This window comes from Natator depressus, chromosome 5 (genome assembly GCF_965152275.1).
Source record: "Natator depressus isolate rNatDep1 chromosome 5, rNatDep2.hap1, whole genome shotgun sequence".
In the NCBI taxonomy this organism is placed as follows: domain Eukaryota; kingdom Metazoa; phylum Chordata; order Testudines; family Cheloniidae; genus Natator; species Natator depressus.
In genome coordinates this window covers 15,281,942-15,309,404 of record NC_134238.1, presented here as the reverse complement: position 1 = coordinate 15,309,404, position 27,463 = coordinate 15,281,942, and the positions used below count along the sequence as shown (strand labels likewise).

Here is a 27,463-nt window from a genome sequence, read left to right as displayed (position 1 = left end):
TCAAAACTGATCTATTCTCTGTGGTGACTTTTCTTTCACCTTTCTTGTGGGCCCCGAGGAAGCATTCTAATAAAACCTGGTTCCTGTATGATTTGAAACTTTTTGTGTGACTCAGCCCTTTTGGCAACCATCCTTAATTAGAAAATTAGTTACATTTTAACCTTTTGATACTTATAGGAACCTGAATTGGCATGGTGAAAGTTCAAGAAAAAATTAAAAGGTGGGAAGCGGAGAGAGAGAGTTTGGTGGTTCTTCGAGTGATATCCCTATGGGTATTCCACTGTAGGCATGGCAGCCCCTGCACCTGGGATTGGAGATCTTCCTCAGCAGTGCCCATCGGACCGCAAATGCACACCTCCCCCCTCCCATGCTGTGAGTGGGATGTGTATATAGTTCTGTGCAGTCTGACCACCTCCAGTTCCTTCTCTACCGCCTTGTGGATGGAATCCACAGCAGAGTCTACTTCTCCTATTTCCTCAGTAGTTAGTGCCTTCCATGTTAAATGTCGTGTAGTTAGTATTTTCTTCTTTCTTTTTCTTCTACTCTAAAAAAAACAACCACCCCCAGTTTTTTGTTTTTCTTTACCTTTACAGTTATTTCATAGCTTAGGTTTAATTTCCCCCCGGCCCTTCACGACTGGGAAGCTTTTTTTCCTTCACCCTTCTGCCTCAGTCCCCCGGGCTTAAGAGGCACATCTTTTGTGGGGCCACCTTCCCAGTAATGGATGGCCACTTGCATTGTATTTGCTGTCTTGGAGAGGGATATGTTTCACAAAAATGTTCACTGCCATGGCCAGGGCCAGAAATGACTGGGACATTTGCTTAAAACTTCTCATCATGGGGAAATCACTGGGGCCTGCATCAGACCTGGGCCTGGACTCTCTTCCTATGAGGCCCTCACGTTCTGCCAGGTTGAGGAATGAGGATCAGTAGACGAAGAGAAAGTTGTCCCTTTCTTGCTCGGGTGAGAAGAAACAGGCTCCCACCTCACATTTTGAGGCACAGCCCACCAGAACACCATCACCTGCAAGGTCAGTTGCCTCAACAGCATCTGACGGGACACAGCTCTAGGGCCCACCCAAGTACCTCTGGTATCAGAATATAGAAACGGTAACCAGGCAGCCTAACCAGGCAGCCCTCGGCACAGTCAATCACCTCTGGAGATCAAGACAAGCTGATTGCAGGAGCTATGGCACCAGCATCCTTTTCGGCACCGAGCAAGCCCTTGCTGCCAGTCAAGTTTCTGGCTCTATCTACTGACACCTTAGGGGAATACACCACTCCTTTGGCACTGAGTCATACATTGGAACCAATGGTCCTTCCCCCCCTCCAGTAGACTTTAGATACTCAAAAGACCTTCTGGTATCAGACACTCCTGAGTCTCTTCTTCTTCGGCATGACCTCCCCCCACTCTCCAGGCTCACAGCACTCTTCCCTTTCTCCCCCACGGAGGACACATCCCTTCCCCAGCGATGAGGAGGAAGAACAGGAGGAGGAAGCTCCTCCTACATTACATTTCTTTTCCTCTTCACCTGATGAGGCTATCATACCTCCACTCCCTACATCTGCCAAAAATTTCGGACATTTTCAAGACTTGTTCTGCAGGATTGCAGATTCCCTGCAGATTCCTTTGGAGGAAGTCAAGGATCAGCAGCATTAAACTGCTTGATATTCTCCACACTTCTTCTTCTTCCAAGATCTCTCTACCAATCAGTGAAGTTCTTCTGAACCCTGCAAAAGTTCTCTGGCAGACCCCGGCATCCATCCCTATGACTTGCAAATGCACCAACAAAAAGTACTGCATTCCAGCAAAAGATGCTGAATTTCTATTCTCGCACCCTACCCCAAATTCTCTGGTGGTCAATACGGTGCAAGAGAGAGGCCACCATTACCAATCCTGTGCTAGCCATCCAGACAGAGTTTGGAAATGTCTAGTCTTATATGGACACAAGGCATATCCATCAGCTATGCTCCAGTTTTGAATCTTGAACTACGAGGCTCTGATGGCTAAGTATAACTGCTTAAACTACTCCAAATTGAAGGAACTCTGTCATGACCTCCTGGAGGCCAAGAAAGAGCAATTCCTGTCCTAATATTGGAAGGACACCTCCTAGCCTTTACAGCCTTACAAGCCTCATTACACTCTGCAGACACTACTGCCCTGTCCATTGCAACTGCTGTGGTCATGAGGCATGCATGAGGCGGGTTTTCCTAAAGAGGTGCCTGTCTATTATGAACCAACTCGACGATGAACCAACTGTCGAGGAGCTTAGCCTTGCCATAGATAGCCTCCCCAATGGAAAGGCCCCTGGAAAAGATTGCATACTCTCCGAGGTCATAAAATGCAGAAAACCTTTTCTACTGCAACATCTTCACGAGTTGCTCTGCCTGTGCTGGAAAGAAGGCCAAGTACCAAAAGAAATGAGACACCAACATCACACTCTCTATGAAAACAAGGGTGACAGGAGTGACTGTAACAACTATCTTAGCATTTCCCTTCTAAGTATTATGCGAAAAGCCTTTGCCTGAGTTGTCCTGAACACACTTGAGACCATTGCAGGCAGAATCTATCCTGAATCACAGTGCGGCTTCAGAGCTGAAAGCTTTACTATCGACATGATCTTCTTGCTGAGACAGCTACAAGAGAAATGCGGAGAACAAAAAAAGCCCTTCTACATAGCCTTCATCGATCTCACAAAGCCTTTGACTTTGTCAGTAGAAGTGGACTATTCACACTTCTAGAAAAGATTGGATGTCCCCCAAGCTCTTAAGCATGATTCGATCCTTCCATGAAAACATTCATGGCACCGTCCAACATGACGGCTCAGTGTCTGAGGCTTTCCAGATTTGTAGTGGAGTTAAGCAAGGTTGTGTATTTGCCGCAGCTGTTTGGGATCTTCTCCCTGCTAGTGACACAAGCTTTTGGTTCATCAACTGAGGGAATTTGCTTGCACACAAGATCTCATGGAAAGCTGTTCAATCTTACGAGACTCAGATCTAAAACCAAGACTCGGGAGGCCCTTATCCAACACCTCCTCTTTGCTGATGATGCAGCAGTGACAACCCACACAGAAGCTCATCTTCAAAGCCTAATGGACAGTTTTTCCAAAGCCTGCCAAGTCTTTGGGCTTACTATAAACCTAAAAAAGACTAACATAATGTGCCAAGGAGTTGAGGAAGCATCCTCCATCAAGATCAACAACTATGAACTTGAAGTGGTGAATGAGTTTACGTACCTGGGGTCCACTATCACAGTCAACCTTTCACTTGAAACAGAACTCAACATCCACATTGGAAAAGCTGCCACAACAATGTCTAGACTGAACAAGAGGGTATGGCAAAACAACAAACTGACAGAACGCACAAAGATCTGTGAATATTGTACATGTGTTATCAGCACATTTTTGTATGGGAGCGAAATATGGACTTATACTCTCATCAGGAAAAGAGGCTCAACAGCTTTCATATGCATAGCTTTTGTCTAATCTTTGGAATCTCCTGGAGGGACAGAATCACCAACACTGAGGCGCTCAAACGGGCCAGCAATACTCACCAGGCAAACACTCCTCAAACAGAGATACCTTCACTGGCTTGGGCATGTGTGCCAATGAATGATGGGTGCATTCCAAAAGACATCCTCTACAGCAAATTGGCATCTGGAAAAAGACCCAAAGGACGCCCAAAATTGCATTTCAAGGATGCGTGCAAGTGAGCCTTCAAAGAAATGGACATGGATGTGGACAAATGGGAAGATCAGACGCAAGACCGCAGCCTTTGGAAACAAGAGCTTAACAGAGGTCTCCGGAGTTATGAGAGGAAGCCGTCCAGTTTAGCAGAGGAGAAAAGAGCTCGTAGAAGGCAGAGCCTAAAGGCTCGAAACATCACCTTTAAATGTGACAGATGCGGCAGAGACTCTCTCTCTCAAGTGGGTCTCTTCAGCCATGTTTGCGGCTGCCATAAAATCAACTGAGTAAATTCTTTATATCTCAGGGGTGCATACCCATGGTCTCTCAAGACTGAAGGATACTAGAGTCATCGTGGCCCGATCCATTGCAGCTCCTGTGGTCATAAGGTGTGCATCATGGCTCCATCCACGGGTATTCCTAAAGAGGTCCAAACCACTGGGGAAGACTTACCTTTTGAGGGACAAAAACTATTCTTGGAGCACATGGATGATTCCCTGCACTCCCTTTAAGACTCCTGAGCTACACTCCGATCGCTTGGCACCTACAGGCCTGTGCCAAAGAGATGTCTGGGAAAGTACTATTTCCCCTCTCGCTCCCAACCACCGCAATATACTCCTCAATGGCATTATGACTCCAGCGCCATAAACAAAGGCCTCTCTCTAAAGTACACCCACTCCTCAGGGGCTACCTCTCATGCACCCGCACCGAAACAACAATGTTGAAGGTGTGGTCAAGGCACCGAGAAGCCTCTCCCTCTTCCAGTCATTCCCACCATCTTTGACGTCCCAACAGTTTGGTGACTGACTAGCTCAGTTTCTCCCATCATAGAGACTAATTACCTTGGACAAGTGGGTTCTAGAGGTGATCAAGGAAGGATATTTCATCCCCTTCCTATCTATCCTGCCCTGCCAAACCCTCTCTCCGTCTTTCTTCAGGGACCCTTCTCATGAATTCATTCTATGGAGAGAAATAAATAATCTTCTGCAGCTGGGAGCCATAGAACCAGTCCCTTTCCAACACGGGGGATAGGGTTTCTACTCCCATTGTTTCCTCATCGAGAAGAAAGCTGGTGACTCATCCTGGACCTTTGCAATCTAAACAAGTTTGTCAAACCGCAATATTTCAAGATTGTTAGCATCTCTCTATTATCCCAACACTGGAACAGGGGGTCTGGTTCTTGGCCCTCAGCTTCCAAAACACATACTTCCATATCGCAATACACTCTGCCCACAGACAATTTCTCAATTTGTCATGGGCGATGACCACTACCAGTAGAAGATGTTGCCTTTTGGTCTATCCATAGCCCCTTGGGTATTCTCTAAGGTCCTGGCAATAGTCACTGTCTACCTAAGGAAACAAGGTGTCATCATCTTTCCATACTTGGACAACTGTCTCCTCAAGGCCCCATCTGAAACCGATGCTCTCTGAGCCATCCACATAACAATGGACCTGTTTACAAAGCTAGGCCCCCTCATGAACCTAGAAAAGTCCTCTTTAACACCAGTACAAGACCTGGAATTCATTGGCACACAATTGGGCATCATACAAGCCAGAACCTTCCTACCACCTCACAGATTCTCAGCCATACTAGATCTGATATCCAACGTATGGGTCTGCCCCGAGATCTCTGCAAGAATGTGCCTCCAACTTCTAGGCCACATGGCAGCAGCCACTTTTGTAGTGAGGCATATAAGACTGCACAAGCTATGTCTTCAGGCATGGCTCCACACAGTATATCTCCCCCCACAAACACAGCCTCCACAAAATCTTATCCATGCCAATGAGTCAGGGACTTACTACTTTGGTGGACACAGTGTTTGTGTCAGAGTTCCTTTCCTACAACCATCACCAATTATGATCCTAACCACCAATGCCTCCCTAATCATTTGGGGAGCACATCTACACGAACACACAGTGCTGGGCAGATGGTCATCTACCAAATCCACCTTACACATCAACCTCCTAGAGCTATGAGTGGTCTGCAATGCCTGCTGATATTTCCTACCTCTTCTCATACCATAAGAGTGATGACGGACAATCTCACCTGCATGTATTACATCAAGAGGCAGGGCGCAGCAAAGTCCCACTCTTTATGCTCGAAGGTGAATAAACTGTGCGACTGGTGTGTCCATAACAACATCTCCATTTCGGCCGCATAGCTCCCGAGATAAGCGAGCAGTTCAACCCATATTCAACCAATGGGGCCATCCCACCATAGATCTCTTTGCCACTCAACACAATGCCCACTGCCCTCAATTCTGTTCCAGGGCGGGACTGGGGCGCAGATTGCTTGAAGACGCATTCCTCATAACCTGACATGTACCATTCCTTTATGCCTTCCCTCTCTTTCCCTTCCTATTCCAAATACTTTGCAAAATACAGAAGGACAGAGCTCATGTCATACTAATAGCTCCAACATGGCCACGAAAGGTCTGGTATACTTACCTTCTATGCATGATCGTATACTGACTGATTTCTCTTCATGTAACGCCGTGTCTCCTCTCATGATACACAGGATGCATCCTCCATCCCAATCGACAGATGCTCCACCTCAAAGTCTGGCTCCTCTGTGGTTCCAAGATCTGGAAATAACCTGCTCAGACACAGTCAAACAGATACTTTTGAATAGCAGGTGTGACACAACCAGAGACACTTACATTTATAAGTGAACTAGATTCACTGCTGGTGCACCTCACACCAGGTTGATGCAGTGCACTCTTTGTTGCCACTTATTCTTGACTACATTCTACACTTTAAACAGTCAGGATTGGTCAATAGCTCTATTAGGATACCCGTCAGGATTGGTCAATATCTCTATTAGGATACCCTTGGTGGCAATCACAACCTTTTACTCCCCCATTGACAGCCACTCAATCTTCGCACACCCACTCATGAAGCACTTCTTGCAGGGTATTCAAAATCTTATCCCCATATACCAGAGCTGATCCCAGCCTGGGACCCCAGCCTAGTCTTACATTCTCTGACTAAGCCCCTGAATGAACCAATGGCAACCTGTTCTTGTGTACACCTCTCAATGAAAATGGCCTTTCTTGTCGCCATTACTTCTGCTAGATGGTTGGGCGAAATTGCGGCCCTCATGGCATCTCCACCATACACAGTGTTTTATAAAGACAAAGTTACACTATGCCCACACCCAAGATTCTTATCTAAAGTCCCAATATAATTTCATCTAAATCAACCGATAACCCCTCCCTTGCTTCTTGCCTCACAATAATCAACAGGAGACAGCTCTACACACCCTACACATGAGGCGTGCATTCTCCTTGGACAGGACTAAACCCTTCCAGAAATTGCCACGATTATTCCTCTCCACCACCAAAAGATCCATAGGCACTGCTATATCTAAACAACGCCTCTCTTAATGCATCTCACAGTGTATACGTTTATCTTATGAACTCCACGATAGACAACCTGCTACTTCAATCAGAACACATTCCACAGGATTGTTATCTACATTGATTGCCTTTCTTAATAATGTCCCCAATGATGACATTTGTAAGGCTGCCACCTAGGCATCAACAGGCACTTTCACCCATGACTACACTATTACGCATGATGTCTATCCTCAGCAGTACGTGTCGGTCCGAAGCCCCAGCCTTCCAATTAGAGGCACTGCTTTATAGTCACCTACAGTGGAGCACCCATAGGGACATCACTTGAAGAAGAAGAAGAAGAAGAGAGTTACTCACCTGTGCAGTAACTGAAGTTCTTCGAAATGTGTGTTCCTACCCGTCCTCCTCCCCTCTTCTTTGGCGCTGAAAACATAAGCTCTGCAGCAGAAAAGGAACTGGGCATGGTCGGACTCCACAGCGCTATATATACGTCCTGCGCATAGCAAGGGAGGTGTGCATGTGTGGTCCAACGAGCACTGCTTGTGACCATAGGGGGACGCATCTCAAAGAACCTCAGTTACTGCACAGGGTGAGTAATCCTTTCTTATGGAGGGAAAAAACCAAAACACAACAACAAACCCATAACACAGGAGGAAGCCAGAGTCTGGAATGTAATGTGTAACTTAATTAGCCAGATGTGCTGTGTGTATGAACTGACTGCCTCATGTTTTTTACCTTTTCTGTGTGCACTCAAGATTTTCTTTGCTCTTCTGCAAGCTGAAAGTAAGGAACATACACTTAAACATCCCTTAATTATGACAATGCTGGGGATATAGGCTTGAATAAAAAAGAACATGGGAATAAGACGTAAAATAACTCCAGTTACTGAATTTTACCAGTTTTGCTTCTGAACAATTAAATAATATGAAAAGAAGCTTTTTCGAAAGTGGCATAATATATTACACTAACATCTTAGAATTATTTTTTTTTTAAGTCTGACTAATATAAGAAAGAGGAAGGGACTTCCTAATTTCTCCTCAAACTTGTATTTCCACTTATGTAGTTTTGCCACAGGAAAAAAACCCGCTAATTCATGGAATAAATGACTTGGGGTATGTCTACATTACGAAATTAGGTTGATTTTATAGAAGTCGATTTTTAGAAATCTATTTTATACAGTCGATTGCGTATGTCCCAACTAAGCGCATTAAGTCAGTGGAGTGTATCCTCAATACCGTGGCTAGCGTCGACTTACAGAGCCGTGCACTGTGGGTAGCTATCCCACAGTTCCTGCAGTCTCCGCTGCCCATTGGAATGTTGGGTTAAGCTTCCAATGCCTGATGGGGCAAAAACATTGTCGAGGGTGGTTTTGGTTACATGTCATCAGTCGCCTCTCCTTCCCTCCGTGAAAGCAACGGCAGACGATTGTTTCGCGCCTTTTTTCCTGGGTTACCCAGACGCCATACCAGGGCAAGTATGGAGCCCACTCAGCCCACCGCTGCTGTTGTAAGCATTGTAAACACCTTGCGCTTTATCCTGGAGTATGTGCAGAACAGGGCTAAGAGACGCCAACACGAGGATGATTGTGATGAGGACATGGACACAGAGATTCCTGAAAGCACGGGCTGTGGCAATTGGGACATCATGGTGGCAGTGGGGCTGGTTGATACAGTGGAACGCCGATTCTGGGCCCGGCAAACAAGCACAGACTGGTGGGACTGCATAGTGTTGCAGGTATGGGATGATTCACAGTGGCTGCGAAACTTTCGCAGGATAAGGCCACTTTCCTTGAACTTTGTGAGTTGATTTCCCCCGCCCTGAAGCGCAGGAATACCAAGATGAGAGTTGCCCTGACAGTTCAGAAGCGAGTGGCGATAGCCCTGTGGAAGCTTGCAATGCCTGACTGCTACCGGTCAGTTGGGAATCAATTTGGAGTGGGCAAGTCTACTTTGGGGACTGCTGTGATCCAAGTAGCCAATGCAATCACTGACGTTCTGTTACCAAGGGTAGTGATTCTGGCAAATGTGCAGGTCATAGTGGATGGCTTTGCTGCAGTGGGGTTCCCTAACTGTGGTGGGGCAATAGACGGACCCTATCTTGGCACCGGACCACCTTGCCAACCAGTATATAAACTGCAAAGGGTACTTCTCAATGGTGCTGCAAGCACTGGTGGATCACAAGGGACGTTTCACTGACATCAGCGTGGGATGGCTGGGGAAGGTGCATGGCGCTCACATCTTTCGGAACTCAGGGTTGTTCAAGCAGTTGCAAGAAGGGACTTACTTTCCAGACCAGAAAATTACCTTTAGGGATGCTGAAATGCCAATAGTTATCCTTGGGGACCCAGCCTACCCCTTGCTCTCCTGGCTCATGAAGCCGTACACAGGCAGCCTGGACAGTAGTAAGGAGCAGTTCAGCTATAGGCTGAGCCGTGCAGAATGGTGGTAGAATGTGCCTTTGGACTTTTAAAAGCTCGCTGGTGCTGTTTGCTGACTAGGTTAGGCCTCAGCGCAACCAACATTCCCATTGTTATTGCTGCTTGCTGTGTGCTCCATAATATCTGTGAGAGTAAGGGGAGATGTTTATGGCTGGGTGGGAGGTTGAGGCAAATGGCCTGGCGGCCAATTTTGAGCAGCCAGACACCAGGGTGAATAGAAGAGCACAGCTAGGCACACTGCGCATCAGAGAGGCATTAAAAACCAGTTTCATGACTGGCCAGGCTCCGGTGTGACAGCTGTGTGTGTTTCTCATTGCTGCAAACCCGCCCCCTTTGTTGATTTTAATTCCCTGTAAGCCAACCACCCTCCCCCCTTCAATCACAGCTGGCAAAGGAAATAAAGTAACTATTGTTTTGAAACCATGCATTCTTTCTTTATTCATTTTAAAAAAAGAAGTGAGATAACTGACAAGATAGCCTGGGTGGGGTGTGGTGCGGGAGGAGGGAAGGACAAGGCTACATTGCTTATTGTAGCCACACTACAAATCAGAACTGTTTGAATGACAGCCTTCTGTTGCTTGGGCCATCCTCTGGAGTGGAGTGGCTGGGTGCTCTGGGGGGGCGGCATGCGTTCTTGGGTGTCTGGATGAGGAGGATATGGAACTTGGGGAGGAGGGCAGGCGGTTATACAATGGATGCAGCGGGGGTCTGTGCTCTTGTTGGTTTTCCTGCAGCTCCAACATATGCTTCATCATGTCCGTTTGCTCCCCCATTAGCTTCAGCATCACCTCCTGCCTCAACTCTTCGCACTCACTTAATGCTTTTCTGGCCTCTGCCACTGAATGCCTCCGTGCATTAAGCTGTGCCCTACCAGTGCGGGAGGACTCCATGAACTCGGAAAACATGTAATCGCGAGTGCAGTTTTTTTGCATTCTAATCTGCAGTAATCTCAGGGACGGAGATGATGGAGGGAGCATAGAAACATTTGCACCTGGGGGGACATAAAAAGGGAGAGTAAAATTTAAGATGATACATTTCTGAGAACAAAGGGGAGACTCTTTCCAAAGGAATCAAGCAATTCACAGCACTTGTGCTTTAGGTACAAGGTCGCATTTTGCTTTTTACATTGAGCGCCTGCCGGTCTGGTGACACATTTCACATGGCTGGGCAACAGAATTTGGTTTCCAGACAGCCCTGGTAAGCATTTTGGTATGCGGGGTTGGCTTCTTCCTCCTTCATAACATGTGGGAATGGTTTCAAACTGCAGCACCATCCTTTCCCATAGCAAGCAATGCCGGTTGGGTTTCACATTTGAAAGAAGGGGCTGCGGTTTTAGGGTGGATGTGCAGCATGCCCCTCCCCCCACCCCGCTGCGTGGCTGTTCTCCAGGATGATCCCTTTTAGCTAAGCACAAACAACCCAGCCTGAATGGGGTCCTTTTACTGTTCTCTTACAAAAATTCCCCTATTTCAACCAGATGACCATGAATTATATAACTCTCCCGAGATAAAGACTGAATGTTGCTTGAATGCGACCAAAACCCAGGACCATTCGCTGCCATGCTTTGTGTTGCAATGATTCCAGACTACTTGCTACTGGCTTGGTGTGGTAAAGTGTCCTACCGTGGAGGACAAAATAAGGCAGCCCTCCCCAGAAACCTTCTGCAAAGGCTTTCAGAGTACCTCCAGGAGAGCTTCATGGAGATGTCCCTGGAGGATTCCTGCTCCATCCCCAGACATGTTAACAGACTTTTCCAATAGCTGTAGTGGCCGCTAATGCATCCGAATTCTTCAGGGCAAATCAAACATTAAACACTATTGCTTTTAAGCCTTGTACTGTAGTTACAAATGTGCACTCACCAGAGGTGCCTTCTCTGGCTTCAGGGTCAGGGATCCCGCCTTGGGAGCGTATTGGCTCTAGGGTGATAAAAAGGCCCTGGCTGCCAGGGAGAATGGATTCACTGCTTGCCTGCTGCACATTCTCCTCCTCCTCTTCCTCATCCACAAAATCCTCCTCCCTGTTGCGTAAGACTCCCCCCTTGGAGGTGTCCTTGGACAGTGGTGGGGTAGTGGTGGGGTCCCCCCTTAAAATGCCATGCAGCTGATCATAGAAGCGGCATGTATGGGGCTCTGACCCGGAGCGACCGTTTGCCTCCTTTGTCTTTTGGTAGGCTTGCCTGAGCTCCTTAACTTTCACACGGCACTGCTGTGTGTCCCTGTTGTAGCCTCTCTCCACCATGCCCTGTGTGATTTTGGCATATATATTAGCATTTCTTCTTTTTGATCGGAGTTTGGCCTGCACAGATTCTTCTCCCCATACAGCAATCAGATCCAGTGTCTCCCTTTCAGTCCATGCTGGAGGTCGTTTGCGATTCTGCGGGAACTGCATGGTCACCTATGCTGTTGAGCTCGCCACGCTGACCAAACAGGAAATGAAATTCAAAATTTCCCGGGGCTTTTCCTGTGTACCTGGCTAGTGCATCGGAGTCAAAGTGCTGTCCAGAGCGGTCCCCTTGGAGCATTCTGGGATAGCTCCAGGAGGCCAATACCATCGAATTGCGTCTGCACTACCCCAAATTTGACCCAGCAAGGTCGATTTTAGCGCTACTCCCCTCGGCGGGGAGGAGTACAGAAGTAGATTTTAAGAGCCCTTTAGGTCGACGGAACGGGGTTGGTTGTGTAGATGCATTCATTTTAAAATTGACCTAATGCGGCTAAATTCGACCTAACTCCGTAGTATAGACCAGGGCTTGGAGACAGTTATATTGCTGGACGTTTATTGGAAAAGAATTATAGGTAGAATACATAAAAATTGTATATAATTCGAACATCCTAGATTCTCGGGGTATATCTTAAACATTTTTCTATATGCTCCCAGTGAAAACACATAAGTGTGCTAGATTTTATGGTAGTTTCTGTATCCAGGGCAAATCAGCCTCCCTGTTCATTCTGTCGATGAGAGAGAGAATCAATCTCCATATACCCTTCAGCCTTGGGGAAAGTGCACGTTTGAATGTATTCTATTTTTTTGGTCATTAAAAAGCCAGACACAGTAAATTCTACGTAGATGCCTCCTGTAAAGAGCCCTGGATATCTAATCCCTGTGTGGTGTAATCGGCTGCAGTGCTCTGATTGGGACTGATGTAGGTGTCAATTATTATGCAGCACAATCTGGCGAGAACCTGCTAGCAGCTCCTAGCTCAGCATTGTTTCTGGCTTAGATGAATTTGCGGTGGAACTGGATCACAGTGTAATGTCTGATCTTGGATCTTATCAACATTTTCAATGGCTAACTTTCTAAGTAGTAGGCAAAAAGTCAGGCAACTCACAGAAACTAAAACTAATTAAATTAGTGCCAGCAATTTTTAAGGAAGAATGTTATTAAAGCAGAAATATCTTACTGAAGTGTGCAATAAAAATGTATGGATTAAAATGTTTATGTAAATAGTGAGAGCAAGAATAAAACAGTAGTCAGTCTTTTTTTTTTTTTTTTTTTTTTTTTTAAACTAAAAGGAAAATGCTAGTCTGCCTAACCTTGTAAAATGTATTTCAGTGTTGGAGGTAGCATAGTTGAATGGACTGTGTATGGGACTGGAAGCCAGGAAAGTGTAATTTCACTTCTACTACTGGCTCAGGGGGAGGGATAGCTCAGTGGTTTGAGCATTGGCCTGCTAAACCCAGGGTTGTGAGTTCAATCCTTGAGGGGGCTATTTAGGGATCTGGGGCAAAAATTGGGGATTGGTCCTGCTTTGAGCAGGGGGTTGGACTAGATGACCTCCTGAGGTCCCTTCCAACCCTGATATTCTATGACTGTGAGCAAATATTAACCTCTTGGTTAATGTGCTTAATATCTACTACAGTGGGACATTAGGAGATTTGGTTACTGAATATCTATGCAATATTGTATATGTTCTAAGTATTTCATAATAGCCATTCCTTATGATTTATAGTAATGCAAATTATTGGCAGTCTTTGAAATAGTAAACTTGAGAATACCAAAAATTGCATCTGATGAAGTGAGCTGTAGCTCACGAAAGCTTATGCTCAAATAAATTGGTTAGTCTCTAAGGTACCACAAGTACTCCTTTTCTTTTTGCGAATACAGACTAACAAGGCTGCTACTCTGAAACCAAAAATTCTTGGGTGTACTAAACATCACATTACTTTTTTCATAGGGAGAGAACTTGTGCATTTTTTAAATTGGATCATTTCCAGTGTAATCTTGAGACTAATTAGCAGAGCAGTGAGTTTTAGTCCAGCCTGCTTTTAAATTCAATTGTCCATTCACATTCAGTGCACTAGAGCATAACTTTTTTTTTTTAGTTGTCATTATTTGAAAGAGCCTGATTTTACACTATAATTAATTTTTAAAGGAAGGAAAAATGTCATGGTATCTTTGACATTGAACTATATATAGGTCAAGGGATAGGTCTAGCATAATGTAAAGATTCTAGTTTTCAGAGAATAGTAACTATGGCAAAATTTTCAAAAGTGACTAGTGACAGACCAGCCAAGTGCCATGCATTTTTTTGGTGGTAGCACATCATGAGAGAGACTCATCTTTCCCCTCATGAAATACTTGTTGGCATTCAGGAATGTCCATTGGTCTGGGAGTTAGAAGATCTTTGGTTCACATCTCACTCCTTTTACTAAGTGGTATTCATGTTGCTGTGAAGTTCACATCCAGGGCAAATTCCAGGGTTTGGGGGAGCAAGGTGATCACTGATTGGCTGACTGTTTCTTTTTGTTTTTTGTTTGCTCAGCCGTGGGTGGGATGGTGCCAGCGAGGTGCTCAGCTTCAGAAATTTGTTTTCTTTGAAGTCATCTTCCACTTCAGAAACTCTGTGTTCTGCTTCACCTGTCCATCTGAATCTCTGTCATGGTGTTCTGTAGGGTGGAAACTGTAGATTTAATTTCAACAGTATTTGCAGCCACCTGTTGTGGGACAGTCATCAGCTGCGTTCCATCAGGCTCAGGCACTATCTTGATTGTAGAAGTCGGGGAGGCAGATCTTTGGGGTTTTTTGGTGCTTTTGGAATCAGGGGAAGATGCGAGCTACAGGGCATCTTGGGGGTTTCAGTAGTGTGGTGCAATATTTCTTGGGGTTAGATGTTGTGTTTTAGGGGACAATGTTTGTGGATTCCGGTGGGCCTCTTTAGAGCTCAAGCAACCTGCATCCACATTGGTCTCAGTGCCCTCTGGTGTCCCTAAATATTTCCTGTATTAGAGCTGGCCTCTCACTGTTCTTTGTTCACTTTTAAAACAAATGCATATGAAGTGCAAATGTCAGAGCAATTTTTTAAGATATATGCATTATTTTAGTGAGTGACTAAGCTTGGTCAAAAATTTAAAATTTTAGCTTGTGTATTTTGGGTATTTAATTGTGGGGTATTTTTAAATACAGTCTCCTTTTTTTGCGGGGTGGCGTGGGGTGGGGGGTGGTCTCTTTTTTGGAAACAGGCATAGATTGGATACAGGCCCAATGTGCTAAGCATTGTATAAACATGTGAATTTAGAGCACTTTCTCATAATGTAATAGTCAGTTTGTAAATAGAAACAATAGCTTGATCCTTATGACTATTCTCTCTTCTCCCTGCAGAGACATAACATACAGCATTTCCCTGGAAGCTGTGACGACACTTCTTGTCTTCCTTTCCTGCCAACTATTTCACAAGGAAATTCTGCGAGAGAGCATCATTCATAAATACCTGATGCGTGGCCGATGGTACGTCACATTACAGTGTTGCATTCGACACAGAGAAAAGCAAATAGTTTTTCATGCTGTTGATAAACTTCTGTTTTGTGTTTATAGATTGTTGTACTTGTAGACAGTGTAAGGAGAGGAAAATATAATAAGTTTTATTGCATTATTCTGCCATTTTAAAAACAAAAAAAAACAAAAAACCCAAAACATTGCCAAATGTTAGTGAAGTGTTTCACATTTAAGGTTCCCCATACCCTGGTTTCAGTACAGCTTTATTCTGGATCCCATTTGCCCTTATCATAGAATATCAGGGTTGGAAGGACCTTATAACTTGATATGTGTCATTTATAAATTTTATTAATTACTTAAAACTTTTATTTTAAAAGAAGTCATTTACTTTTTGTTTTTATATTTATCTGTGGGCTTTTTCTATAGTATTCCTCTCTCTGTAGTACCTGAGTGCCTCAAAAATGCTCCTGAATTATTCTGTTAGATAAGGAAGTGTGAACCCAATTTGTATAGATGGGGAAAGTGAGAGACAGAGGCTTAGTAGGCCCTGATCTTGTAAACACTGAATCATGTACTTAACTTTATTTACATGAGTAGTCCCATTGGCATTGGAGAATTTAGGTAATTAATTCTGAATTGTTTTTAAACATATTGCGGTGGTTTCCCTTTAATTCATTTAGTTCCAACAACTCTCTTCTCTACCACTAACAGTCACTGAGGTGAGGTCATGTGTTTCACTAATCAATGTAAATTGGTTGCAACTAGTTTCGTAACTATAAATGTTGGAGAAAATACAGTCTACCTGTTTTGTGTAGCCAAAATGCCGAGGAATAATGGAATAAGTACCGTATATTTCCTTTCACTGAATAAAAATGTTCTTCTTGGGGGGCGAAATATGATGGAGCAAATTGAAGGGACACTAGCAGTTTAAAAATCATACTGAAAACAAACATAAGTCTGTAGTCCCCAGTCCTGCAAGTGATTCTATACAGTGCCCTGTTGAAGTCAGTGGTGCTCGGCAGGAGTCCACTTGTGCAGAGCTTCTTGTTGCAGTATTATTACAATACTGATAACATCATAGATTATTAAAAGTGAAAGAATATTTAAAAAAAAACCACTTTCCTGTGTGCTATTTATGCTCTAGCTTTAAACTGTAAGAGAAACAAAAAATAAACATTGGCAATATTAGCTGTAGGCAGTAATTCTCCTGTAGACCTGCTGTTGCTGCTTGCTCCTTTCTATATAGCTGATGGAGTGCTTGGCACACATGTACAGCAATGGGCAAATCAACATAAGTGTCGGGATGGATAAAAAACCCAGATTTTTAAAAATTTAATTTAAATAGAGATTTATTAATTAAAAATAGATCTATTAAAATTAAATTTGAAACTGACAACATACGTTAAGACCTAAATTTGTAATCTATTACAGTCATTGAAATTAAATACAAAAATATGAAGCAGTATGTGTTTGCTGCGAAGTTTCAAAGGGAGTCAGGCCACTGAACTGGTGGAAATCACCGTCTAAGCATGGGGAACCAGAGTTTGCTAAGGTGCTAAATCAGCTTTTGAAAGCAGTAACCTCATCTGCAGCCACACAGAGAATATTTTCTTCATTTCAGGTTATTGAACTAGTTTATTCAAAGTTAATAAACCAAATGAGAGTTGAAAAAGCAGGAAAGCTTGTTTTCCTCTTCCAATCTATGGATAAAAGCTAATGTGAGAGGACGAGAGCTACTAATTCTATAATCTTTAAGGACGTGGTGATCAGAAACAACAGTTCAATTCACTAACTACAAATACTTCCTTGGTTTACAAAAATTAATTTAAAATGAAAAATATGTTTTCATTAACTTTTTTTTATATGTATTCAGCACATTTAAGGCAGTTTTATTTAATAAAAAATGTTTTTTGTTCATTTTCAAATTAATTTGATTTTCCAGCCAAATAGAGCTTGACACATATCACAAGTAAAATATTAGTCAACTAGTAAGAAGTTAAGCTATACAATTGCTTAAATAAATGAGTATACAGTGTATCCTCCTGGTTAGCAAGAAACAACACTAAATTTAGTGTAAATGTTCTATGTAGTTGCAAATCAAACATTTTAATAGTTATCAACCAGTGAGATTCAACCTGTCTTTAGGAAAATAAATGAAATGTAAAAATGCAAAACACAATGAAAATCTATTACTTAAATCATGGTTTCTTGCTTGTTGTTTAAAATCAGTGATTTAAATTGCTTTGATTTAAATCAATCCACTCTAATACGTTTTAATGTCCTTAAGATGGAGAAAATGACCAGCATCAGGAGAGAGTCTTTAAACAAGTGTCTATAACCCTGGCTACCATTTACATTCTGGAGAATAAAAGGAGGCATCAAACCTATAACTTTGTCAAGATGCATACCTCACTAAGTTTCCCTATTAAAGAGAAGAATGATGGACTTGTGGATGAAGCATTGGGCTGCGAGAGGAGATACCTGGGATCTATTCCTGGCTGTCTCTGCCACTATCAACTATTCCAGTCTTTATCTGTCTCAAATATTTCTTTAGAACCCGTTGCCATGGCACTTAATAATAATCTGCCATAATTTCTACTTTCTTGACTTTATGTTTAAGTAGTGAATATTGGAAAACCACTCTGAAGATGCAAGGCTCTAAGAATTTATGGCATTTATTTTTTTCTCTTAAATCACTATAGGACAGGAAAAATTATATTAAACATACTTATGTCTTATTTAACCTCAGGCAAGATACTTAGTTTCATTTTGCCTCAGCTTCCCCATCTGTAAAACAGGGATGTTTACTGAATTAAGCTTCTGTGGGTTAGGTAATGTCCGCAGAGATCAAGTTGCTTGGATGGAATGCACTGTAGTGGTGCTAAATATTCCAGTTCTGAGTTTTTATTCACATGGTTAATACCTGCCCTGTTGTGCAAATATATTTATATTAATGTCTCTTTTAAGTTCTAGTGCAGTTCCCAATGTAGTTACTTCATGTACTTTGATAAATATTAGATTTCTTTCTTTTCAGTCTCCCATACACCAGCAGACTTGTGAAAACATTATTATATAACTTCATTAGACAAGAGAGAAGCCCTCCCCCAGGTTCCCATGTCTTCCAGCAGCAGACAAATGGAGGAGGATTGCTTTATGGTTTTGCATCAGGGGTGGCAAGTAAGTCTTATCTTTCCTCTAAACAGCTACCTAAATCTGTAGTTTGTGAAATAAATTTTTGTATACATGCAATTCATTTCCTTTTGCAGCAATAATACCTGTACCTCTGATTGTGGGGACTTAACCAGTAGCAGGGAGGAGTGAGCAGGAGCAGGGCCCAGCAGCGGAGGGGAGGACTTTTTTTGCAGGTTTTAATAGGTTTGAGGACAGATCTGGAAGGTAAAGCTGGAACTCGGCAAAATTAGAAATAATTCAGAATCTCTGCCACTCTTAAGTATTCCAGTCATTATCAATCTAGAATATTTCTATAGAACCCATCGCCATAGCACTTAAAGAATAATAGTCTGCCATAATTTCTACCTCTTTGGCTTTATGTTTAAGTAGTGAATATTGGGAAACCACTCTGAAGATGTAAGACTCTAAGGGTTATGGCAGTTATTGTTTTCTCTTAAATTACTGTACTACAGGAAAAATTACATTAAATATGTTAAGTGTAATAACAAGGGAAAGCTTCTCCCAAGATATGATATGAATCAGTCTTGTAAGCCATTCTTTTCTGGATCCCTGCTATAGTTCGAAGTAATTTTGTCTCTGCAATGATTGCGGATAAGTCTTAACTGCAGCATTGCATGTGGTGGAAAGGTTGTCACATGCATTTTATTTTCATTTTCCTCTTGTTTGGAAGTGTATTGAAGAAAAATTAATTAGAAATAATTGTCTGTACTTCTGCCAAATTACACATTGCACGATATGTAAAATGTTGACCATAAACTGATTGATCCTTTAACACAGAGATGGGCAAACTACGGCCCGCGGGCCACATCTGGCCCACCTGCCTGGCTCCTGAGCTCCTGGCCTGGGAGGCTAGCCCCTGGCCCCTCCTCCCCTGTCCCTACTCCCCTGCAGCCACACCGGCAGCGCTCTGAGTGGCATGGTAAGGGGGCCGAGGGGTTGGATAAAGGGCAGGGGTCCTGGGGGGCAGTCATGGGACAGGGAGCAGGGGGCGGAGGTTTGGGGGTGGTGGTGATCAGGGGACGGGGAACAGAGGGTGGTTGGATAGGGCAGAGGTTCTAGGGGGCGGCAGTCAGGGGACGGGGAGCGGAGGGGGGGCTAGATAGGGGGTGGGGTCCTGGGGGGTAGTTAGGGGCAGGGGTCCCGGGAGTGGGCGGTCAGTGGACAAGGAGCCGGCAGTGGGGGGTTGGATGGGTTGGAGGTTCTGAGGGGGGGCAGTCAGGGGATGGGAAGTGGGAGGGGGCGGATAGGGGGCAGGGGCCAGGCTGTTTGGGGAGGCACAGCTTTCCCTACCCAGCCCTCCATACAGTTTTGCACCCTGATGTGGCCCTCGGGCCAAAAAGTTTGCCCACCCCTGCTTTAATACCTCTGATCATTTTAATCTTGGATTATACATTTTATTTTTTTTGGTTGAATAGGAAGCAACAAACTTACATAATTATCTATTTGTTGTACTTGCTTGATGGAGCTGGAGGGATAGTGGCCTAATGTCAGTTTTGCAATACTTTATCTGTGCACACTACGGGCACTATGTGGCACTGTAAGCCATACTGTAGACCTAGAATACAGCGATTTAAAGGGGTTTTTTCCGTCACTGTAACAGGTTTTTCCCTGAGCAACAGTAGCTAGGTTGACAGAAGCATTCTTCCCTTGACCTAGTTGAATCTACACTGAGGGTTAGTTCAACATAGCTATTGCACTCAGGACTGTGGAGCTATGTTTACCTAAGTTTGAAGTGTAGACCAGACCTTATGCTCCAACATGTCCAGATTCTAGAATTCTGATGGTTAGTTACTTTCATCACAAGCAAGGTGTATAAACTGAGTACAATGTAGCTTCTTGTGGTTTGGTCTTCTGCTTAAAAACGCAGAGGTACTGTGTGCTGAGATGATACTAAAGGTCCTATGTCATCTTCCTAAGAGTAGGGGTTTTTCCTACTGTCCTTGATAAGTTTTTAATCTGTCTTACTTTTGTGCTGAGTTCTGGCTTGTTGTTGCCCTCATCAACCCCCAAGGGGGGTTGTATTTCTGCATGTGTGTGTTCAGTGTGTAGTTTGCAAAGTCCTTTGAGATGAGTAGTGCTACATAATGGGAAGAAGAGAATATATCTCCTACGTTAAATAAACATTGTACATTTCTTTTTTTTAATCTGACTAGTTAAATGACTACTCTGTGCAAGTGTGTTGCTACTGGACTGTAGACTTTTTATTTTATTCTTTTGTGCAATCCTTTCAGTGACTGCTTCTCTGAGGAGTATTAAAGTTCAGACCTGAGTAGTTTGCCAGGAAATACTTTACAGTCCAACTGGGACTGTGTATCTGGATCTCCTCACGGAGGCAGTAAAAGAGCATGTCTTTATAGTACATAGTGCTAAACATGGTGCTATTTACACATAAAGAGATATAGTCACACACATCTTTATATCTGTTAGCCCATATTTCTTTTCTAGTTTCAAATTCTGTTTACAGTTTTCTAACAGGGAAATATACTGACACTGACAATGTTTGAATGGTGCCCAGAATCTGTCATAAAGCAGTTGTTTCCCTTGCAATATAATTTGACACTTCTTTATTAAATAACTGAACATTTATGTATACATACATTGTTCATAAAAATCATGTTATCCTGAGGGTCCTGACACCCCAGTCCCTGTTCTACCCACCAATCCACTTTTCTTCCTCTTATTTAAGTCTTAGAACGATATAGTGATAACTACTTAAAAACTGTTTAAAAGGTGAGTTTCTGTATGGTTTGTGATCTTGTTTATGACATGGAAAACAACCTTTACTATATATTTTCTTGATTCCTGCTGTTCCTCCCAATCTTTTTGTTTCTCTCCATGTCTTCCTCCATAGTCTCAGTCTTTCAAATCATGCTCCAGTATCTGCACACTTCAAAGGGACATCAGCTACCATGGACAAATTAGGGATTTTTTTGTCTTCAATCGTTTTTAAGCAAGCTGACCTCTACAGATGTTTTGTTTACCCCTTCAGCTTTCCATCATATGACGCTTGACCTTGTAGGAACTTTCTCACTGGCCCTATGAATCCTAGAGAGAGAGACATTTGAAAAGAACAAATTCAAAATCCTATTTAGACTTTACTCCCCTCTGACAAATTTTGAATGCTCTTTGGCCTCCAGTGTCAACAGACCAAACCATGTGTAAAGTCACTTTCAGAATGTACTGATACATGGATTCATTGTTTTCTTTGTGTAACATAATCATTGTTCAAAATCTGGGGGAGGCAAGGTGAACTTGTGTTTTGAAATGAATCTCAAATTACTCCTGGGGGAATGCTGTGCCACTGTGTGTGCACAGAATTCACGTCCCCTGCAGATTTCTTTACTTCTCTGCAGAAAAATGACTTCTGACGAGGAAGCAAAGGGAAGCCACAAGAGTGGTCACACCCCTCCCCCGCAGTGCGGGCCCGTTATTTCAGGCACCCAGAGCAGCTGGCAGAGAGGCAAATCACTGTGGGCTCGCACGCTGCGCTGGGCTCAGCTGCTAGTCCCAGCTGAGCTGGGAGTGGGAGAGGACGTCAGATCCACCCCTAGACTCCCCTTCTGGCTGCAGGAAGCTCCACAGGCCCCATCGCTCCTCAGCCATGAGGGGGAAAAGGTCACTGTATGGGGAGCTGTTCTCCCATCTGCCCCACCCCTCCATACCCACACCCCCCCTGCCGACCCTCACCCCCTGCATCCAAACCCCCACTCCGCCAAGCCTCACCCTCCCCGGAGTCTGGACCCCTTATGAGCTCCTCCCCCTGCACCCAGACCACCCGCTGCTGAGCTCCCTCTTGAATTCGCACCCCAATGAGCCCCCCCCCCGCACCTGAACTACCCCGACGAGCCTTCACCCCCACCCCGCCACTAAGCCCCAACCACCTGCACCTGGACCCCACCCCACCAAGGCCCACTCTCCCAGGACCAAAGTTCCCTTTAAGCTGTGCGGCCATGCAAGAGTCAATCAAGTGCCACACACTGGATTAGTAGAACCGTGCACAGGAGTGACGTGTGTTCAGGTGCCCCTCCCCCTGCTGCCGCGCTGCTCCTGCCCTCTGCCTTGGAGCCCTTGGCCAGCTGCTCTGAAGACCCTCTTGCTTTCTGCGCAGGGCAGAGTGGGGGGTGTGCTGATGTCAGGGTGTCCCCTCCCCCCACCTCACCTCCCTCCATGTTCCACATTTCCGCAGAGCTTGGGAGGGGGGACAGGACTTAGGAGTTAGACGTCGCTGCGGTCTGTAGGAACCTTCACTGGTGAGTGCTTCTCTGCTTAAAGAGACAGTGCAAGGTCTCTCATACACTTCCCCAGCAGCCAGCGCGCGCGCGCGCACACACACACTCTCTGTCTCTTTCACAATCGCCTCCCAACACATATTTGTGTTATTGTTTTTGTTGTTACTTGGTACTTCCTGCAATGCACATATATTCTCTGTAACTTTATTCTTTCAAAGTGCTGTTATTTTAGTTTTTTGACTGGTCTATGCATTTCATGATTTTTTTTCTCCCTTATGCTTAAATTTAATTCTTTGAGTACTGAGTTCTAAAATGCCTAACCTGTCCTAACTGGAGTAATTATCCCTATGATACCTTTTAAAAATATATGTTATATCTAGGTTTTTTGTTTCTACTGGTGGCGCACATCCTCACATTACCTTGATATTGGCTCACATAACAAAATTCATTCCACACATGGGTGGAAAAAATTAGAGGATCCCCCTGCACCTGGAATCTTCAATGTGCCCCTATGCATCCAGATCCCCCACACATTCAGACCCCTCACCAAGCTGCCTGCACCCAGATTGCCCCACAATGAACCCTCTCACCCCACACCAAGCTCCTCCACATTTGGATCCTGCTGGGCTGAGCCTACTTGCCCCACACCTGAATTGGGGCCCAGGGCTGGATATGCATGGGAGACTCTGTCCCTCTTGCTTGTTGTCTTCGTGCACCTGGTGTGGAGGAGTAGGGCCCCGGGCTGTTTCTGGACAGTGCACTGTCAAGAGTCAGGTGCAGCCTCACTGCAGGGTCTGTGTTCTGGGGTGGGTGGGGGGCCTACAGAGTGATCTCCCATCTCTGTGCAGCCAGTGGCCTGTGCTCCCCACTGCCATGGTGGAGCCTTCACAATTATGTATTGACAAATAAAATCCATGCAGAATTTTAAAATGTGCACAGAATTATTTTTTTGGGGTGCAGAATTTTTAATTTATTGGCACAAAATTTCCTCAGGAGTAAACAAATACAGCACTTGTGTAGACTGGGCCTGTGTGCAGTGGATGGGATTGCTGGAATACAAGAAAGTTAAGCATCACAGATTACAGTATTTGTGTGTCCTCAAGTCAATGATATAGACAATACGGCAATCTGCTTGCCCTGTTCCAATCTATTCAAATTGCCACTGTTACAAATTCTTTTTCACATGCAGCTCTAATGACATGGTGCCTCTGTGTGAATCCCTTCTTACTATATTTCCTTATCAGGTTCAAATATTTTGTCCTCACCTCTGAAGTTCCGCACACATGTGCACTGTTCTCAGCTCCTCCTATGCCTCTCCCCTCTTCACTCTTCCTGAACAAAACTTCTAACAGCTCCCTTGGTGTCCTCCCACACTAGTTTTCATGCTTCTGCTTTCGTTGCCTGAAATCACTATTCCATCTCATGATAAATCAGTCTTAAGTATTTTCTTAAAACACTGTTTTCCCATGAAATCCCAGAAAAAAAAGACATGCTTGTCTTGTCCTTTTTCTTTTAAAGTGTTGCTCTAGTTTACTCCTGGTGGAATTTTGCGCCAAAAAAATAAAAATTCTGCACACAATATTTTAAAATTCTGCAAAATTCTGCATATTTTATTTGTCAAAATAACACAAATATAATCACACCAGTATCAATTATGTTGGCCATTTATTTCAAAATACCTGTCAGCAAGTAAGTCTGTAACAATACAGACAACAAAAAAGATTCAGGAAATGTTTTTTGACAAATAGATTCCTTGCTAGGTATATTAATACAGAACTCTGAGTAATAATTTATTTAAACTACAATACAGAACCGTATTTTCCGCACCCCCAGAAGCAGTGCAAAGGCTTGGGGAGTCAGGGGTAACAGAGGAGCTGCGGGAGAGGGAAGTAAATTGCTAGGAAGGAGCTTGGGTGTGAACTTGGAGAGTTGTTGGGTATGGGTGGGAAAAGTATGGAACAGGTTTTTTGGAGTGGTGGGGAGGGATTGTTATGGAGCTTCCCCCGTGCAGACCCTGGCTGACCCCTAGCTTCTCCCATTCAGTCAGGCACATCTGCCTCTGTCCCATGTGTCTCTGTGCCCCCACCCAGCCACTCCCCTGTCCCTGTGTAGCTCTTTACCCCCTCACCCATCACTGTGTGTCTCTGTGCCCTCACCCAGCCAGTCCCTGTGCCTAAGGCCCCCTGTACCCTTCTCCCATCCCCATGTCTCTGTGCCTCCACCTGGCCTCCCTGTGTCCCTATACCCTCTCCCCCTGTCCCCATGTGTCTCTGTGCCCCCATCCAGCCACTCCCCTGTCCCCAGGTGTCTCTGTACCTCCCTCCCCCCTGTGGCCCTGTGCCTCCACTCCCATTCAGCCCCTGCCCCAGTCTGTCTTCCCCCACTAGCCCTTATGAGCCTCAGACTGACCCCACAGCAACCCCACACTGTCTTTCCATAGCCCCTGTCTCCGGAGCGGGCCCGCTGCAAAGAAGGCAGCTCTCTTTCTCTTCCTTCACTGGGGAGCGGCAGCTTTGTTCTATCACCACACCGCCCTCTGGTGGGTAAAAGGCAGAAGTAAAGAAGTTATTTTCTGCTGGGAGCTGCTGCCATTCTTCCGCCACAGCACCCTCTGGTGGGCAAAAGGCAGAACTGCAGCAACATTTCGGCAGAAGCTTTTTTCTGTGCAAAAACTTAGAAATCTGCAGGGCTCATTAATTATGCGCATGCGCAGTAGTGCAGAATTCCCCCAGGAGTATCTAGTTGTATCCATACGTGAGTCAGCTAGTGTTTTGTGTGCCTGATTTGTATTCTTTGTCATTTTAGAATATTAAATTTCTTTGGGGGTATGGATCATAAGTGAAAATAAGAGGCCATGTAGTGGTAGTGTAAATTACATGTTGGTCAGTTCCTGACACTTCTAAATTAAGCTCTGTGTGCTCCTCTGTTTTATACAGCATCAAATACACTGGCAGGGCACAAGAAATAAGGATTTTGAAAATATAAACACAAGTTTGCTGCCATGAAAAATTAAAAAGGTTGTAGAAGAGTTTTTAAATTAAGAGCTGGAGGAATACTGACAGGTGTGGACAGAGACATCCCTTAAAGGAAGATCTATTAATGTGGATTCTCTATATCTGAGTAAGGAGGAGAGTATAGAAGTTGATAAAGAGCAGGTAGGAACTGAAGGGAAACAATCAAATGAAAAAGAGTCCCATTCAATTGCATCACTTAACGGCAGACAGCTAAAAAGTGACACATTTTGTAAGTACTTGCATACAAATGCTGGAAGTCTATATACTAAAATGGGTGAACTTGAGTACCTGGTATTAAAATGAGATCAAACTAGCTAGAGACATAAAGGATAACAAGAAAACATTCTACAAATACATTAGAAGCAAGAGGAGGTCCAAGAACAAGGTAGGCCTGTTACTCTATGAGGGGGGGAAAACAATAACAGAAAATGTGGAAATGACAGAGCTGCTTAATGACTTTAGTTTTGGTTTTCACCAAGAAGGTTGGTGGTGATTGGACGTCTACCTTAGTGAATACCAGTGAAAATGAGGTAGGATCAGAAGAGGCTAAAATACGGAAAGAACAAGTTAAAAATTACTTAGACAAATTAGATGTCTTCAAGTCACCAGGGTCTGATAAAGTGCATCTTCGAATACTCAAGGAGCTGACTGAGTAGATATCTGAGCCATTAGCGATTATCTTTGAAAAGTCATGGAAGATGGGAGAGATTCCAAAACACTGGAAAAAGGCAAATATAGTGCCAATTTATAAAAAGGGAAATGAGGACAACCTGGGGAATTACAGACCAGTCATCTTAACTTCTGTACCCAGAAAGATAATGGAGCAAATAATTAAGCAATCAGTTTGCAAACATCTAGAAGATAATAAGGTAATAAGTAACAGTCAGCATGGATTTGTCAAGAACAAATCATGTCAAACTAACCTGATAGCTTTCTTTGACAGGGTAACAAGCCTTGTGGATGGGGGAAAGTGGTAGATGTGGTGTATCTTGACTTTAGAAAAACTTTTGATACTGTCTCGCATGACCTTCTCATAAACAAACGAGGGAACTACAACCTAGTTGGAGCTTGTCATAAATATAAAGGGAAGGGTAAACCCCTTTAAAATCCCTCCTGGCCAGAGGAAAAATCCTCTCACCTGTAAAGGGTTAAGAAGCTAAAGGTAACCTTGCTGGCACCTGACCAAAATGACCAATGAGGAGACAAGATACTTTCAAAAGCTGGGAGGAGGGAGAGAAACAAGGGGTCTGTGTGTCTGTCGGTATGCTGCTTTAGCCGGGGATAGAACAGGAATGGAGTCTTAGAACTTTTAGTAAGTAATCTAGCTAGGTATGCGTTAGATTATGATTTCTTTAAATGGCTGAGAAAAGAATTGTGCTGAATAGAATGACTATTTCTGTCTGTGTGTCTTTTTTGTAACTTAAGGTTTTGCCTAGAGGGATTCTCTATGTTTTGAATCTAATTACCCTGTAAGGTATCTACCATCCTGATTTTACAGGGGTGATTCCTTTACTTCTATCTACTTCTATTTCTATTAAAAGTCTTCTTGTAAGAAAACTGAATGCTTTTTCATTGTTCTCAGATCCAAAGGTTTGGGTCTGTGGTCACCTATGCAAATTGGTGAGGATTTTTACCAAACCTTTCCCAGGAAGTGGGGTGCAAGGGTTGGGAGGATTTTGGGGGGAAAGACGTGTCCAAACTGCGTTTCCCAGTAAACCCAGTTAGAGTTTGGTGGTGGCAGTGGATATTCCAAGGACAAAGGATAAAATTAATTTGTTCCTTGGGGAAGTTTTAACCTAAGCTGGTAAAAGTAAGCTTAGGAGGTTTTCATGCAGGTCCCC

General features: G+C 44.0%; 1 protein-coding gene across 3 annotated transcripts in view; it reads left to right on the top strand.

Annotated features, from left to right (window-relative positions):
* DYM (dymeclin) overlaps window positions 1–27,463 on the top strand; it is a 392,088-nt gene that overhangs the window by 98,185 nt on the left and 266,440 nt on the right. For all 3 annotated transcript variants that reach the window (XM_074952350.1, XM_074952349.1, XM_074952351.1), the window contains 2 exons: window positions 15,074–15,199; window positions 18,222–18,364. In XM_074952350.1, the coding sequence (XP_074808451.1) occupies window positions 15,074–15,199; window positions 18,222–18,364 (269 nt within the window). The remainder of the gene's footprint in view (window positions 1–15,073; window positions 15,200–18,221; window positions 18,365–27,463) is intronic.